This window comes from Camponotus vicinus, unplaced genomic scaffold, assembly GCF_025532165.1.
Source record: "Camponotus vicinus isolate PSW18456_S1 unplaced genomic scaffold, iyCamVici1.0 SCAF_5, whole genome shotgun sequence".
NCBI classification, from domain to species: domain Eukaryota; kingdom Metazoa; phylum Arthropoda; class Insecta; order Hymenoptera; family Formicidae; genus Camponotus; species Camponotus vicinus.
In genome coordinates, this window is record NW_028141977.1 from 6,189,999 (window position 1) to 6,202,117 (window position 12,119).

The window sequence follows — 12,119 nt, forward strand, 5'->3', positions numbered from 1 at the left end:
AATTAGACGGACCGCAAATTACGCAACGAATTGCGGTTGGTAATAAATAACCGTGTTTCCGTTGTTTCTCATTCATCGAACTCGTTTTACCGTCGATATTCGACACTCTTATCGCGATCGGTTGACGAACGAAACGCATCGTGCGCAGACTCGTGCGCGCGCGACGGATAAAAAAGAGAGAGAAGAACGGTCGCGTTGTTAGTTCGATTGATGACGGCAGCGATGACGTGATAAAATCGCGCACTTTTGACGTCCGCGCTCGACGAATTGTGAAACGATATATAGATTTATTCGTTATCTGCGCACAACGAATCGATATGTTTATTCTATTGGTGAACGATTCCGATATTCTCGGACTCAGTGTCGATCAGTTACAATACGTTCCGAAAAAACTCTTACTAGACAAATATGGCTGCTTCGTCGATCGACTGTGGGAAAAATTGCCCGTACATTTGAAGAACGATCCCGATATGGAGCAATATCGGCTCTGTCATAAACATCATAATCAACCGTGGCAACGAGATCACATTGATGGTCCGCCACCGATGATTAAAGATTGTTACGCGTGCATAAAAAATAAGACGACGATCGTATGAATTACGCGAAGGACATCGGTGGTAGAGGTTTACTTAATAAAGTTATAAACACTCTTCCATTCGAACTACATATACCTGGATATCAGTTTTGCGGTCCCGGTACTCGTCTCGCGAAGCGACTCGCGCGAGGCGATCGAGGGATTAATCCGTTGGACGCGGCTTGTCGCGAGCACGATATCGCTTATTCGCAAAGCGACGATCTTGCCGATCGGCACATCGCGGATCGAGCGCTCGGAGCGAGAGCGTTCGAACGTATTCGAGCCGGAGATTCGACTTTCGGAGAAAGATTAGCGTCATCGACCGTATGGGCAGCTATGAAGGCGAAAACGAAATTAGGAATGGGTATGACTGGAACGCGAAGAAGTGGCGGCAAGAAGAAAACGAGTACGAGAAAGAGAACGAGGAGCCGAATTCTTCCTACGGCGAAACGCGGCGGCTTTTTACCGCTGTTACCCGCACTCGGGGCGTTAGGATCGTTAATCGGTGGAGCGGCCGGTGTGGCGAAAATGGTGAGCGACGGTAAAGCGTCGCGTCGACAATTGGAGGAGCTGCAACGACACAATCGAGCAATGGAAGGTCGCGGTTTATATCTCGCGCCTTACAAGCGTGGCGGAAGCGTCACGAAAAGGAGAAAACGCGTGGTTAAGAAAAAAAAAAAATCGCGCAAACATTGAGTAACGTTGTAATTCCAATTGGCGTTACGACGAATGAACAATTGAATCGCGCGGCCTTGCGCGTTCGTGTGCGTCACTTCAGAGGTGTATTTATGCGTAACGCACTGCCCGCGCGAGTTTGTCGCAATGAAAGTGGTATTGTGAATCTGGACGACACCTCGGGACCAGGTACGCATTGGGTGGCGTATGCTAAAAAGGGAAAAGAGGCGATCTACTTCGACGCTTTCGGCAATCTACGACCGCCGCGAGAACTAGAACGTTATCTCGGATGCGATACGCGTATCGCATATAATCGTGACTCTCAACAAACTTATGATCAGAGTGTTTGCGGACAATTGTGTCTGCGTTTTCTTCGACAAATCGATTGGAGAGGAGAAAAAAAACCTTTCGGTATCTAATTATAATAACGTGCGTCACTATGTCGTTGATTCTTACATTAACTGGGAGAAGCAGCGTTCTCACGGCGAACTACTTTCCACCTTTAGATTTGAGCGACAACGATTACGAACTCGGTTTAACTAACTTTGAAACCTACAATACAATACCGAATGTGAATGTTTCGAATAATAAATTTTATTTCGATGATAACGACGAAATGATCTCGATTCCCGAAGGATCATACGAGTTGCGCGACATAGGTGCGTATTTGAAAGCGGCAATTCTTCACAAACGACGACGACGACGACCGGAAGATAAGTCTAAAAAAGAAAAAAACGACAGCGACAATGACAGCGAATATCTGTATGACATCGAGTACGAAGAGGAGAATGAGAGTGTCGACGGTAGCGATGGCGGCGGAAGCGAGCGCATTTTCTCGCTACGCGGTAACGACAATACCATGAGAAGTGAAATTAAATGCGCGTATCGAGTTAATTTCGACAAACCGAATAATATCGGCTCGTTATTAGGTTTTTCCTCGTCTCGCGTATTACAACCGAATAAATGGTACGCGTCCGATAAGCCTGTGAACATTATTGCGGTTAACACGATTCGCGTTGAATGCAACTTGACGACGGGTGCGTATGTAAATGGAAAATCTGCGCATACGATACACGAATTCGCGCCGAACGTTCCACCGGGATATAAAGTGTCGGAGATTCCAACGCAGATTATTTATCTACCGGTTATCGCGCGACTCGTAACCGATATATCGTTGCGCGTCGTCGATCAGAATGATCGATTGATCGATTTTCGCGGTGAAGAGATCACGATTCGTCTGCACGTACGGCGCAGACGATAAAACGAACGCGAGTGAGTAAGATGTGAAAACGGGAAAGGAGGGGAGAGAGAGAAAGAGAGAGAGACATAAGGATTCGCGCAATGCTCGTCGTGAGTGAATTTAATGCTGCGAAGGCGCGTTGCGGCATCGGCAACCATAATCGTATCGTCGAAACTCGAATCGAACGTTCGAAGGGGGAGAAGAATGTTAAAGGATTGTCCGCCTCCAATATCGCTTTTCTACGATCTATGGGTTTCGTTGTACCGAAAATCGCGCGATAGTTCGACATTATGCGTGACATTTTGAATATCGACGGAGAACCCATCTTCGATGATCGCATCGTGAAGATTGAGAGTCACACGTATAATCCATACGCCAACACCACTTTCGGATACAGTGACGAGATACGAATTCCTATTCAACAACAGGATCTGTATACGTTGCCATGCGAGAGTTTTCTCTATATTGAGGGCAGATTACTAACGAAAAATGCTCCATCGGATCGACAACCGCCGGTATCGGATAAATCGGCCACCCCCTCGATACCGCCACGGTTGGTAAATAACTGCGTGGCCTTTATGTTCGAAGAAATACGCTACGAACTCGACGGCGTGGAAATTGACCGTAGTCGCAATGTCGGAATAACAAGTACAATTAAGAATTACGTGTCATTGACAAGCGAACGAGGAAATATCTTGAAGAATGCCGGATGGGATTTCGCAATCGGATCAAGCGGCGTCGCAACAACGGACGACTTCAACTTCTGTGTTCCTCTCAACACGCTATTAGGTTTCTGCGAGGATTACAAACGTATTGTTATTAATGCGCGTCACGAATTGATTTTGATACGAGCGCGAAATGACCACAATTGTCTGATATCGCACGAGGAAAACGAGCCAAGAGTAGAACTGATGAAGATACAATGGCGTATGCCGCACGTAGCGTTAAATGACATTAATAAATTGTCGTTATTGCGCACATTAGATAGCGGTCGATATCTAAGTATGCCCTTTCGCTCGTGGGATCTTTACGAATTTCCGCTATTGCAAAGCACGACCAAACACTCGTGGGCCGTAAAAGCGGCTACGCAACTCGAAAAACCGCGTTACGTCATTTTCGCGTTACAAACCGGAAAGAAAAATATTCTATCGCAGGATATTTCTAGATTTGACGCGTGCAATCTAACTAATGTAAAATTGTATCTTAATTCCGATTTCTATCCATACGACGATATGAATTTAGATTTCGATAAAAATAGAATCGCAATATTATATGACGCGTACACGCGATTTCGACGAACATATTATGGATCTAAAAACGACGGGGCAATTCTGACTATGAATAAATTTTTATATTGCGGCCCGCTCGCAGTAATAGATTGTTCCCGTCAAAACGAGGCGATTAAGAGCGCCACCGTGGACGTTCGTCTAGAATTCGACTGTAAAGAAAATGTCCCACCCAACACCACGGCGTATTGTCTCATCATTCACGATCGCGTGGTGGAATATAATCCGCTAACGAATGTTGTGCGTAAAATTCTATAAAGCGACGCGTAAACTGTCGTCGAATTGAAAGAGAGAAAGAGAGGGAATAATGAGACGGAAGCGGTGAAACGAATAAACCGCGGGTCTTTATATATATAAGACTGTGGAATAAATAAACGTTGATCTCTCTCTTTCGACCATGGCAGCGGCGACGACGGTTACGAGTAATATCGCGATACCAATTTTTATCGATCTGCAAGGTTTTATTGTCAACGAACGATTCGTAACGAAAGAAGTGGCGATACTCGCGAACGGTAGAGATCTAACGCATCACGTCTTTCGCGCTCCGATGTCATGGAATTTATTGACGAAAGGTGAAAAATCGCAAGCCTGTTGGTTAACTTTGAATCATCATGGATTCCATTGGACCGACGGATACGTGGAATATAAATGTGTTAGACAGATCATCCGCGACGCGATATGTCGCGCGTCGAAGAATCTTAACGCGGACACTACTACGACAATTTATGTCAAGGGTCATGAAAAGAAGAAATGGTTGGTCGACATTACGGGAGAAGTTGCGGAGCAACGCGATATAACAATCGAAACTATCGACGCCGATTACGAGGACATCGGACCTTTACGAATGCTGGCCACGTCACACGCCTATCGTTGCGCTTACCACACGAAAATTTGCGCTTTAGAAAACGTTTGTAAACTACATAATTGGTGGTTGGAGAGACGTAGTCAATTACACGATATGTAAATAACGATATTTTTATATCTACAATTAATCTTTAATGTATTATTCTTTTCTACATTAACTAAATAGTTAAATATATATATTTACTCATCTAACGTATTACGATTAAGCGTTCATACGCACATCGTCTTTCTTCAAACGCGTTTATCTTTAGTATATAATATTCTTTCCATATTAACTAAATAATTAAATGTAATATTTACTCATCTAACGAATTATCTTTAACTTGGCGTATATGTGTTACGATTAAGCGTTCATTCCTCGATCGCTAATTTAATACGTCGACTGTCAAGGATTTCAGCCACCGGCTGACTCTAATTGAATGTATTATAATAAAAAATTGTACAATTAAACGTACGATTTTCACGCACTCATATATGCACGTCGCCCTTCTTTTTCTCCCCCTCCTTTTTTTCTTCTCTCATCGAGATCGATGCTCTATCGCGCTTTCGCGAATTCGAGCGACTCGCTTCCGTGCGCGCGCTCGCGAGAGTCATGACGCGCGTCGCGATATCGTTCGCGTTATCGTTCGCGCTATCGACACTTCCGTTTGTCGTCGCTACGTCGCTGACCGATAGCGATATCGCGGAAGCGTTTCATTATCTGCGAATTTACGGCTATCTGGAGAACGATGAAAATCAACAATCGTTGGATAACGCAACCCTTCTAAGCGATGCATTGGCATTATTTCAAGAGTACTACGGTCTATCTGGAAATGGAATTCTAAATGTGGAAACAATTCGCATAATGCGCAAACCGCGATGCGGCGTCGCGGACATTCACAATCACAGCTCATTAACGCGAAAGTGGCCGAAGACGCATCTCACGTGGAACTTTAAACTAGCAAATAGAGAAACTCTACGCACGACTCAAATGGCGTTCGCTCTATGGTCCGAGCATTCTTCGCTAACATTTTCGCGTGACACGTTACAACCCGATATACTGATATCGTATCAATCTGGCGTACACGTGTACGAGAACGATAAGAATGGAGACTCGTGCCCGTCACCGTTCACGGGTCCGGGAGCGGCCGTCGCTCACGCATTCTTTCCAACGGGAACGATCGATTACGTAACCGAGGTACACGTCGATGAATCGGAACCGTGGCACATCGCGCTAACGAGACCTCCATCGAATAGATTGTATCTCCTTCAGACGCTGACGCATGAAATCGGTCACACTTTAGGTTTAACTCACAGTCTGAGAGAAGATTCAGTCATGTACGCTTATACGCCTACGGAAGACAAACAATTTCCGCTCAGATTGAGCATAGAAGATATCATAAGTATACGAAATCTCTACGGATCGTGGAAAACTTCGACTCCATCTACAACGACAACGACAACGACAACGACAACTACAGTAGCACCGACAACTACAGTAACGCCAACGACCGTGAGAACGACAACGACGACTCCTACCAATACCATTGATCTGTGCGCCTTAAAACGTATAGACGGAGCATTAATTATGAATCATCGTTTATACGTCGCGCGTAAACGCAACGTATGGTCGATCGATATAAAGAGAAAACGTTACGGCTCGTCCTTCTCATTCACCGATTATTTTAAATTTTTCCCTCGCGATATCGCACGTATATCAACCGTGTATCAGAAACCCTCGGGAGACATCGTGATATTCGCGAACGGCTCTGTTTATCTCACCGATTCGAATTTTCAACTCAAAATAGGATGGCCGAGATCTATCGAGCACATCGGATTTCCGCACGAGGCTAAAATAAACGCTGCGATAAACACACACGCGGGGCGCAGTTACGTTATATATAACGACGATAAGATAGCCGAGATGAACGATTGCGCGATGACAATTATGAGACACGGCTCTCTATGGGATACGTTTTCCGGGATACCGTCCGCGATAACGGCGGCTTTTCGTCACATTGACGGTAATCTCTATTTCCTCAAAAAACACGATTATTACGCGTACAACGAATTCATCGACGCGATAACCTCAGCCGGTCCTTTCGATCTCAATATACTCGGAATAAAATGTCCCGCTGAAAGCATTCTAAATCAATTACAGGAACTCGTTTCCAAGATATATCGTCTAAAATACGTATCCGCCAACAGACCGGAAAATGATGATAATGATAACGACGACGACGACGATAATGATGACTACAACGACAATTATGCGGGGAAACTTTAACACTTAATGTTTTTTTAAGATTATTATATCTTTCGCGTTGTTCTAAACCGCTTCCTCGTTTGGAATGCGCATCAGCCTAGAAATTGAAAATCGTTATATTTAACGCATCGTTTTTTTTCCAAACCGCACTTCCGTTAATCGAAAAAAACAATGAGTATATAAGGCGCATCTCGATCGCGACGAGCAACATTTTTCGCAGTGCTCGAGATTAACGCGCATCTCTCAACGTGTCGAAGTGTTTCCAACGAGCATCGATTCCTTCTTCGCGAGACCGATCATGTTCGCGGGAATCGGACAGGAATATCGCCGAGTCCTCGGGGATCAAAATCAATCGGCGCCGCAAACGACGACGACGACATCAGCAGCAACAGCAATGTCCAATCCCTTCGTCGCGCCTTTGCGTCGAGATGAGGACGATACCCAGGACTGCTGCGACACTCCGCCCGCGGAAAAAAAAGCCAAATTGTACACCGAAAACGAGTAAGTGTACACCTCGCGAATTATCTCGCGGGAACGTTTTCGATTATCTTTCTCTAATCTTTTTTTCCTCATTTTTTCAACAGATGGATGAGAAATTGGATGTTTAAACGCGAGATCAATTTCGCGAAACATCCTATTCGCATATTAGGAAGACGATACGCGCTGACTAAAACGTCTTACAAGTACATCGACATCGCTATCGTCGTAAAGCGAGAATCATACGTCGATATCGCTCTAGGAGACTGTCACGGAAAAGAGATCTCGTTGACGGCAGATATGTGGAAAGATCTGCTCGCTCTACGCAACGATATACTACGGTATTTCGAGAACGACTCCGAAGATCCGCATGCTCCAACGTTCGCGACAATCGGAACCGCGACGATTCGATTCGGCAAGATAAACAACCTCAAAACACTACGATTCGAATCGGGAAAGAATCGCATATCCATGTCGCAAGCCACGGTAAAAGCGCTGTTCGATCTCGAATTATGCGTGAATCGCATCGTCGCGACGCTAACCGGCGTGCTCGAAACCGTCGACAACAAACTATCGAATTTCATCGATATCGCGACGCAAATCGATCATCCGAATGATATTCCGGAAGGAATTCGTCAACACGAACACTTCGACGCGAACGATTTAATCGATTGCGAGTTACACGCTCTCCTTTTCGGACTCTACTACAGTTTGTAAAAACAATTTATGTATCCGCGCATATAAATTCGAATGAAAAAAAATATACGCCGCTAACGCAATCCCATTGACGACTTATGTACTCGCACATACACATGTAAAGTTAATCGAATAAATAATAAAAAAATATTTTAACACGAAATTCGTCATCTCTCCTCCTCCTTCTCCTTAAAGACAAACACCTCTACGCGCAATATATTCTCCCGATACATCGAGTTTTCATTCATTCATAAATAGGAAACGAATACCGCTTAGATTAAAACGAGGAAATACGGAGCGGAAATTCGTTCGCGACCGCTTATCGCTCTCCCCTTAATCTAACCGCGCTAACGCGCTAATGCGTTAATGCGCGATGCTTTCAGGAGGATATATATTAATCCTGCGATTAAATCGTTCTCCAGTTTTTATTCGAAAGAGAAAGAACGTACAACAAACCGAAATGAATAACATCAACAACAATCTCTACTCTCTATGGAAAAAAGACTTCATAAATCTATTGTTTTGCATCGTAGCAAAAGTGATATTCTTTTGGAAGGTAAATAATGTTTTTTTGTATGAAAAAAAATATACGCGCGTATATAATATACGAGTATATCATTTTTTTAAAGTCCTCCGTCGACGTTGAAATTCCAAAATTCGTGAATATCGAACATCGGCGCGAAATACGAGCGGAGCGATGGAACGCGCGACACGATCTCGAGGAGGAATGGGGCGACACTCCGGAAGGCCGTCGAGACAACGAAATTAACGGATGGAAGTACCACGACATCTTCAATCTACGAGGCCTTTTCGAGATGCGAGATCTGTACGAGGAAATATTAGAGATAGAGTACATCCAATACGAGGAGAGACGTAGGAGAGAGGAAGAAGAGGAAAGAAGAATAATAGAGGAACTCGTGGAACGAAGAAGACTACGAGAGGAAGAACTATTGAGACGGTTACGATTACACGTAAAGGCTCCGGGAGGCTAAAACTCGTAATTTAAGACCTGAAATATATACTTATTATCAAAATTGACAAACACGCTATGCGAATTAACGATCCGCACTTTTTTCAAGAACCGTACTAAACAGCTAAGAAACCGATGGATAGAGCGAGCGTCGATCTAGCGAAATAATAAAAAATTATTTTTACTCGAAATTCGTCGTTCTTCTCGTATTATTATCGCCCGCTTCCATCTCTCTCCCGCTCCTGACGCGCGTACAAAGAAAGACGGATACGCCGTATTGTTATCGGCTTCCCCTTCTTCCTCTTACGGAGGTCTCTCTCGCACGCGCTAACGAACCGGCGGCGGCTCGCCCCTCGCCCCACCCTCAGCCGCGCGCCCTCGCGCGAACCGTTCGCCCGCCGGCTACGCGAAATTTCACTTTTTTCCTTAGGCGGCGACCACGACGTTGTTGGACGGGTTGCGTCCGAGCGGCGCGCGTTGGACGGGTTGCGTCCGGGCGGCGCGCGTTGGACGGGTTGCGTCCGGGCGGCGCGAGCATTACCAACCTGACGGATAAATCCCCTCCGCGAATACATTTTTTACTACCAACCTAGCGGATAGAGAGAAATCCCCCACCGCGCAGCGCATGCGCGGTTCCCCCACTAGGAATATCTATTTTTAGATTTTAATTGAGTTAGAACCAACATAGCTCCCCTACTTATATATATATATATATATGTGGACTTATGGGAACTACGACTACTCAACGAGAACTGAAAATTAAAGTAATCTAGGATTTTAAAGGAACAAATTAAAAATCGAATAAATAGTTTAAGGTTCAGTGTATAACAAATAATAAAAAAATAATTCCGGGTCAATGAACCGAGATCGCGTATCTTGTGGCGACAAACAAAAGAAACAGCACCTATATATTATTTTGGCAAAGATGGAAAAAACTGTGGAAATAACATATGAATCAAGTGCAAGATTTATTGACAATAGACAAACGTTTCTATCCCATTCGGGTTCTCTTCAGTGAAAAAGATAATTAGTTAATTGACAAACGCAAACAAAAGAGTGGTACAAAACATTGCTAGCATGTAAAAGTCGCAAAAAATAAAATAAAAGTGTCATTGCGCATCAAAGATTAGTTTTTATGTCTGTGAACGTGTGCAGACATGACGCTCGAATTATTTATAATAACTTACATAAACAATTATGGAGTTGCCGGTATATAAAGGTATCGGAACGCATAAAAGACGGCGACGAATTTGTTTACGCATGAGAGACAATAATCGATTAGTGTACATGTGCAAACATGACACTCATCTTAGGCGTTGAAAAGTCTCTGAAAAGGAACGTTCCTCCATATAAAAGCATGGCAAAATCCAAGAATTTAGTAATCAGAAGTAGCGAGTCATTAATGTGTTTATGGTCCTGAAAATTACTGTGGTAAATCTGTAAAAATTATAAGCAGAAGGAGTCAAGAAGACCCAACATACATGTCAACAGAAGTCGCAAAAATAATATGTTATGTACCGAATCAATAAAATAACAAAGACGAACCGTTACACTTTTGAAATCAAACGCAAAGATAAATAACATGAAGTAAGAAATAAAAATAAAAAAAGAATTCGCAAAATAATAACCGTTGAAACAAAAGGTAAGGAGCAATTGGAAAAATTCGATAGAGAGCTCACCAAGACGCCCGGAAGAAAGCAGAAAGGAGTTAGGCCCATCAAAGAGCCCGAGAAGCGTCGAAACTCATGTATCGATGGATCGCAAGTTCGAACAGTAATAAGACACGCAAGCCGAAATATCCGAGCTAGCTGTTAGAGAGGGAGGGGATAAAGGAAATAAAAAAAGGGGGGGAAAAGGAAAGGAAAAAAGGAGGTAGAAGGAGAGGGAAAGGATAAGAATAAAGGAGAGATAAAAGATATGCTAGACTAAATTTCTAAAGGAGTTAAACTAATTTATTTAAAATGGGAAAGTAAGAGCTATCCAGCAGATCCGTGTCCTCTTTGATATTAATACTGTTAGATTGATTTTTGATATGCAGCATTTCAGATACCAGTCTTTTAATGTAATGTGGTTCGTTGTCTAATATGAAAACGTTATTCCAGTCAAATTCATGACCTGCTAATCTGTGCTCCGACACAACGCTTAAATTAGCAGATGGATTATCTATGTTAGAACGATGTTCTTTAATCCGAGTAGTAAGTTGTCTCTTAGTTTGTCCAACGTAAGAGGCATTACAGTCAAGACAGTTAATTCTGTAAACTACATTGGTTTTTTGTTCGTTGGGTAGGGGATCCTTGTGTACTTTGATGAAACAGTTTAGCTTATTAAGAATGAGGAATGCTAATTTTTTATTAAGGTGATGCGACAGAGGTATAAATTTAGGAGCTATGTTTTTAATGAAGGGGATCGCAAAGTATGAGGGGGGAGGGGGAGGATCAGATGTAGAAAGACAAGGAGAAGTAGACGAAGGAAGAGAGTTGACTGAATTAGGAATAGAAAAAATTAGTTTATGAATTCTATTGCCGATAACTTTAAAAATTAAACTAAGAGGATAACTATTTTCAATTAAAATTTTAATGATGAAATGGAGATTTTTTTCATGGAACTGCGGGTGCGAGACGTGGAACACTTTGTCAGTCAAGCTCACAATAATGCCTTTCTTATGGGCCATAGGATGGTGTGAATTAAAATTTAGGAAACGTCCTGAAAAAGTAGGTTTTCTGTACCAGTCCGTTACGATTTTATTGTCCTGAATAATAAGTGAAACGTCAAGAAAACTCAATGATCTATTCTGTTCAATTTCTACTGTAAATTGAATTCTATGATGGAAAGAATTAAAGATTTTTTTAATATCTGAAATGAGTGTGAGGGGTGCAGCCGATATAATATCATCGACGTATCTAAAGTAGAAAGGAACACTACAAGGCAATTGTTTGAGTGCTTTCTCCTCCAAATCACACATCACTATATCCGCTAAAATCGGAGACAGTGGAGATCCCATTGGTGTGCCAAATGTTTGTTTGTAGATAACATTATCAAAAGTAAAAAAAGTGGAATTCATTACTAATTTTACACCTCTTATAAACTCATGG

General features: G+C 43.0%; 3 protein-coding genes across 3 annotated transcripts; all 3 read left to right on the plus strand.

Moving 5' to 3' along the window:
• The first annotated feature begins 2,779 nt into the window (after window positions 1–2,779).
• On the plus strand, window positions 2,780–4,033 carry LOC145972352 (uncharacterized). Its single transcript, XM_083100908.1, has one exon. The coding sequence runs from the start codon at window positions 2,780–2,782 to the stop codon at window positions 4,031–4,033; it is 1,254 nt and encodes a 417-aa protein (XP_082957034.1).
• Window positions 4,034–5,231: 1,198 nt separating this feature from the next.
• Window positions 5,232–6,905, plus strand: LOC145972353 (matrix metalloproteinase-18-like). Its single transcript, XM_083100909.1, has one exon. The coding sequence runs from the start codon at window positions 5,232–5,234 to the stop codon at window positions 6,903–6,905; it is 1,674 nt and encodes a 557-aa protein (XP_082957035.1).
• A 209-nt stretch (window positions 6,906–7,114) lies between these two features.
• Window positions 7,115–8,234, plus strand: LOC145972072 (uncharacterized). The gene is made up of 2 exons (XM_083100309.1): window positions 7,115–7,385; window positions 7,469–8,234. The coding sequence occupies exons 1-2, from the start codon at window positions 7,183–7,185 to the stop codon at window positions 8,076–8,078; spliced, it is 813 nt and encodes a 270-aa protein (XP_082956435.1). The 5' UTR covers window positions 7,115–7,182; the 3' UTR covers window positions 8,079–8,234.
• The last annotated feature ends 3,885 nt before the right edge of the window (window positions 8,235–12,119 follow it).

Bases quoted from the DNA above. Each gene is read 5' to 3' on its own strand.
- LOC145972352 (XM_083100908.1), top strand. From the start codon at position 2,780: ATGCGTGACATTTTGAATATCGACGGAGAACCCATCTTCGATGATCGC.
- LOC145972353 (XM_083100909.1), top strand. From the start codon at position 5,232: ATGACGCGCGTCGCGATATCGTTCGCGTTATCGTTCGCGCTATCGACA.
- LOC145972072 (XM_083100309.1), top strand. From the start codon at position 7,183: ATGTTCGCGGGAATCGGACAGGAATATCGCCGAGTCCTCGGGGATCAA. The intron at 7,386-7,468 runs GTAAGTGTACAC...TTTTTTCAACAG, and splicing joins AAATTGTACACCGAAAACGA to ATGGATGAGAAATTGGATGT.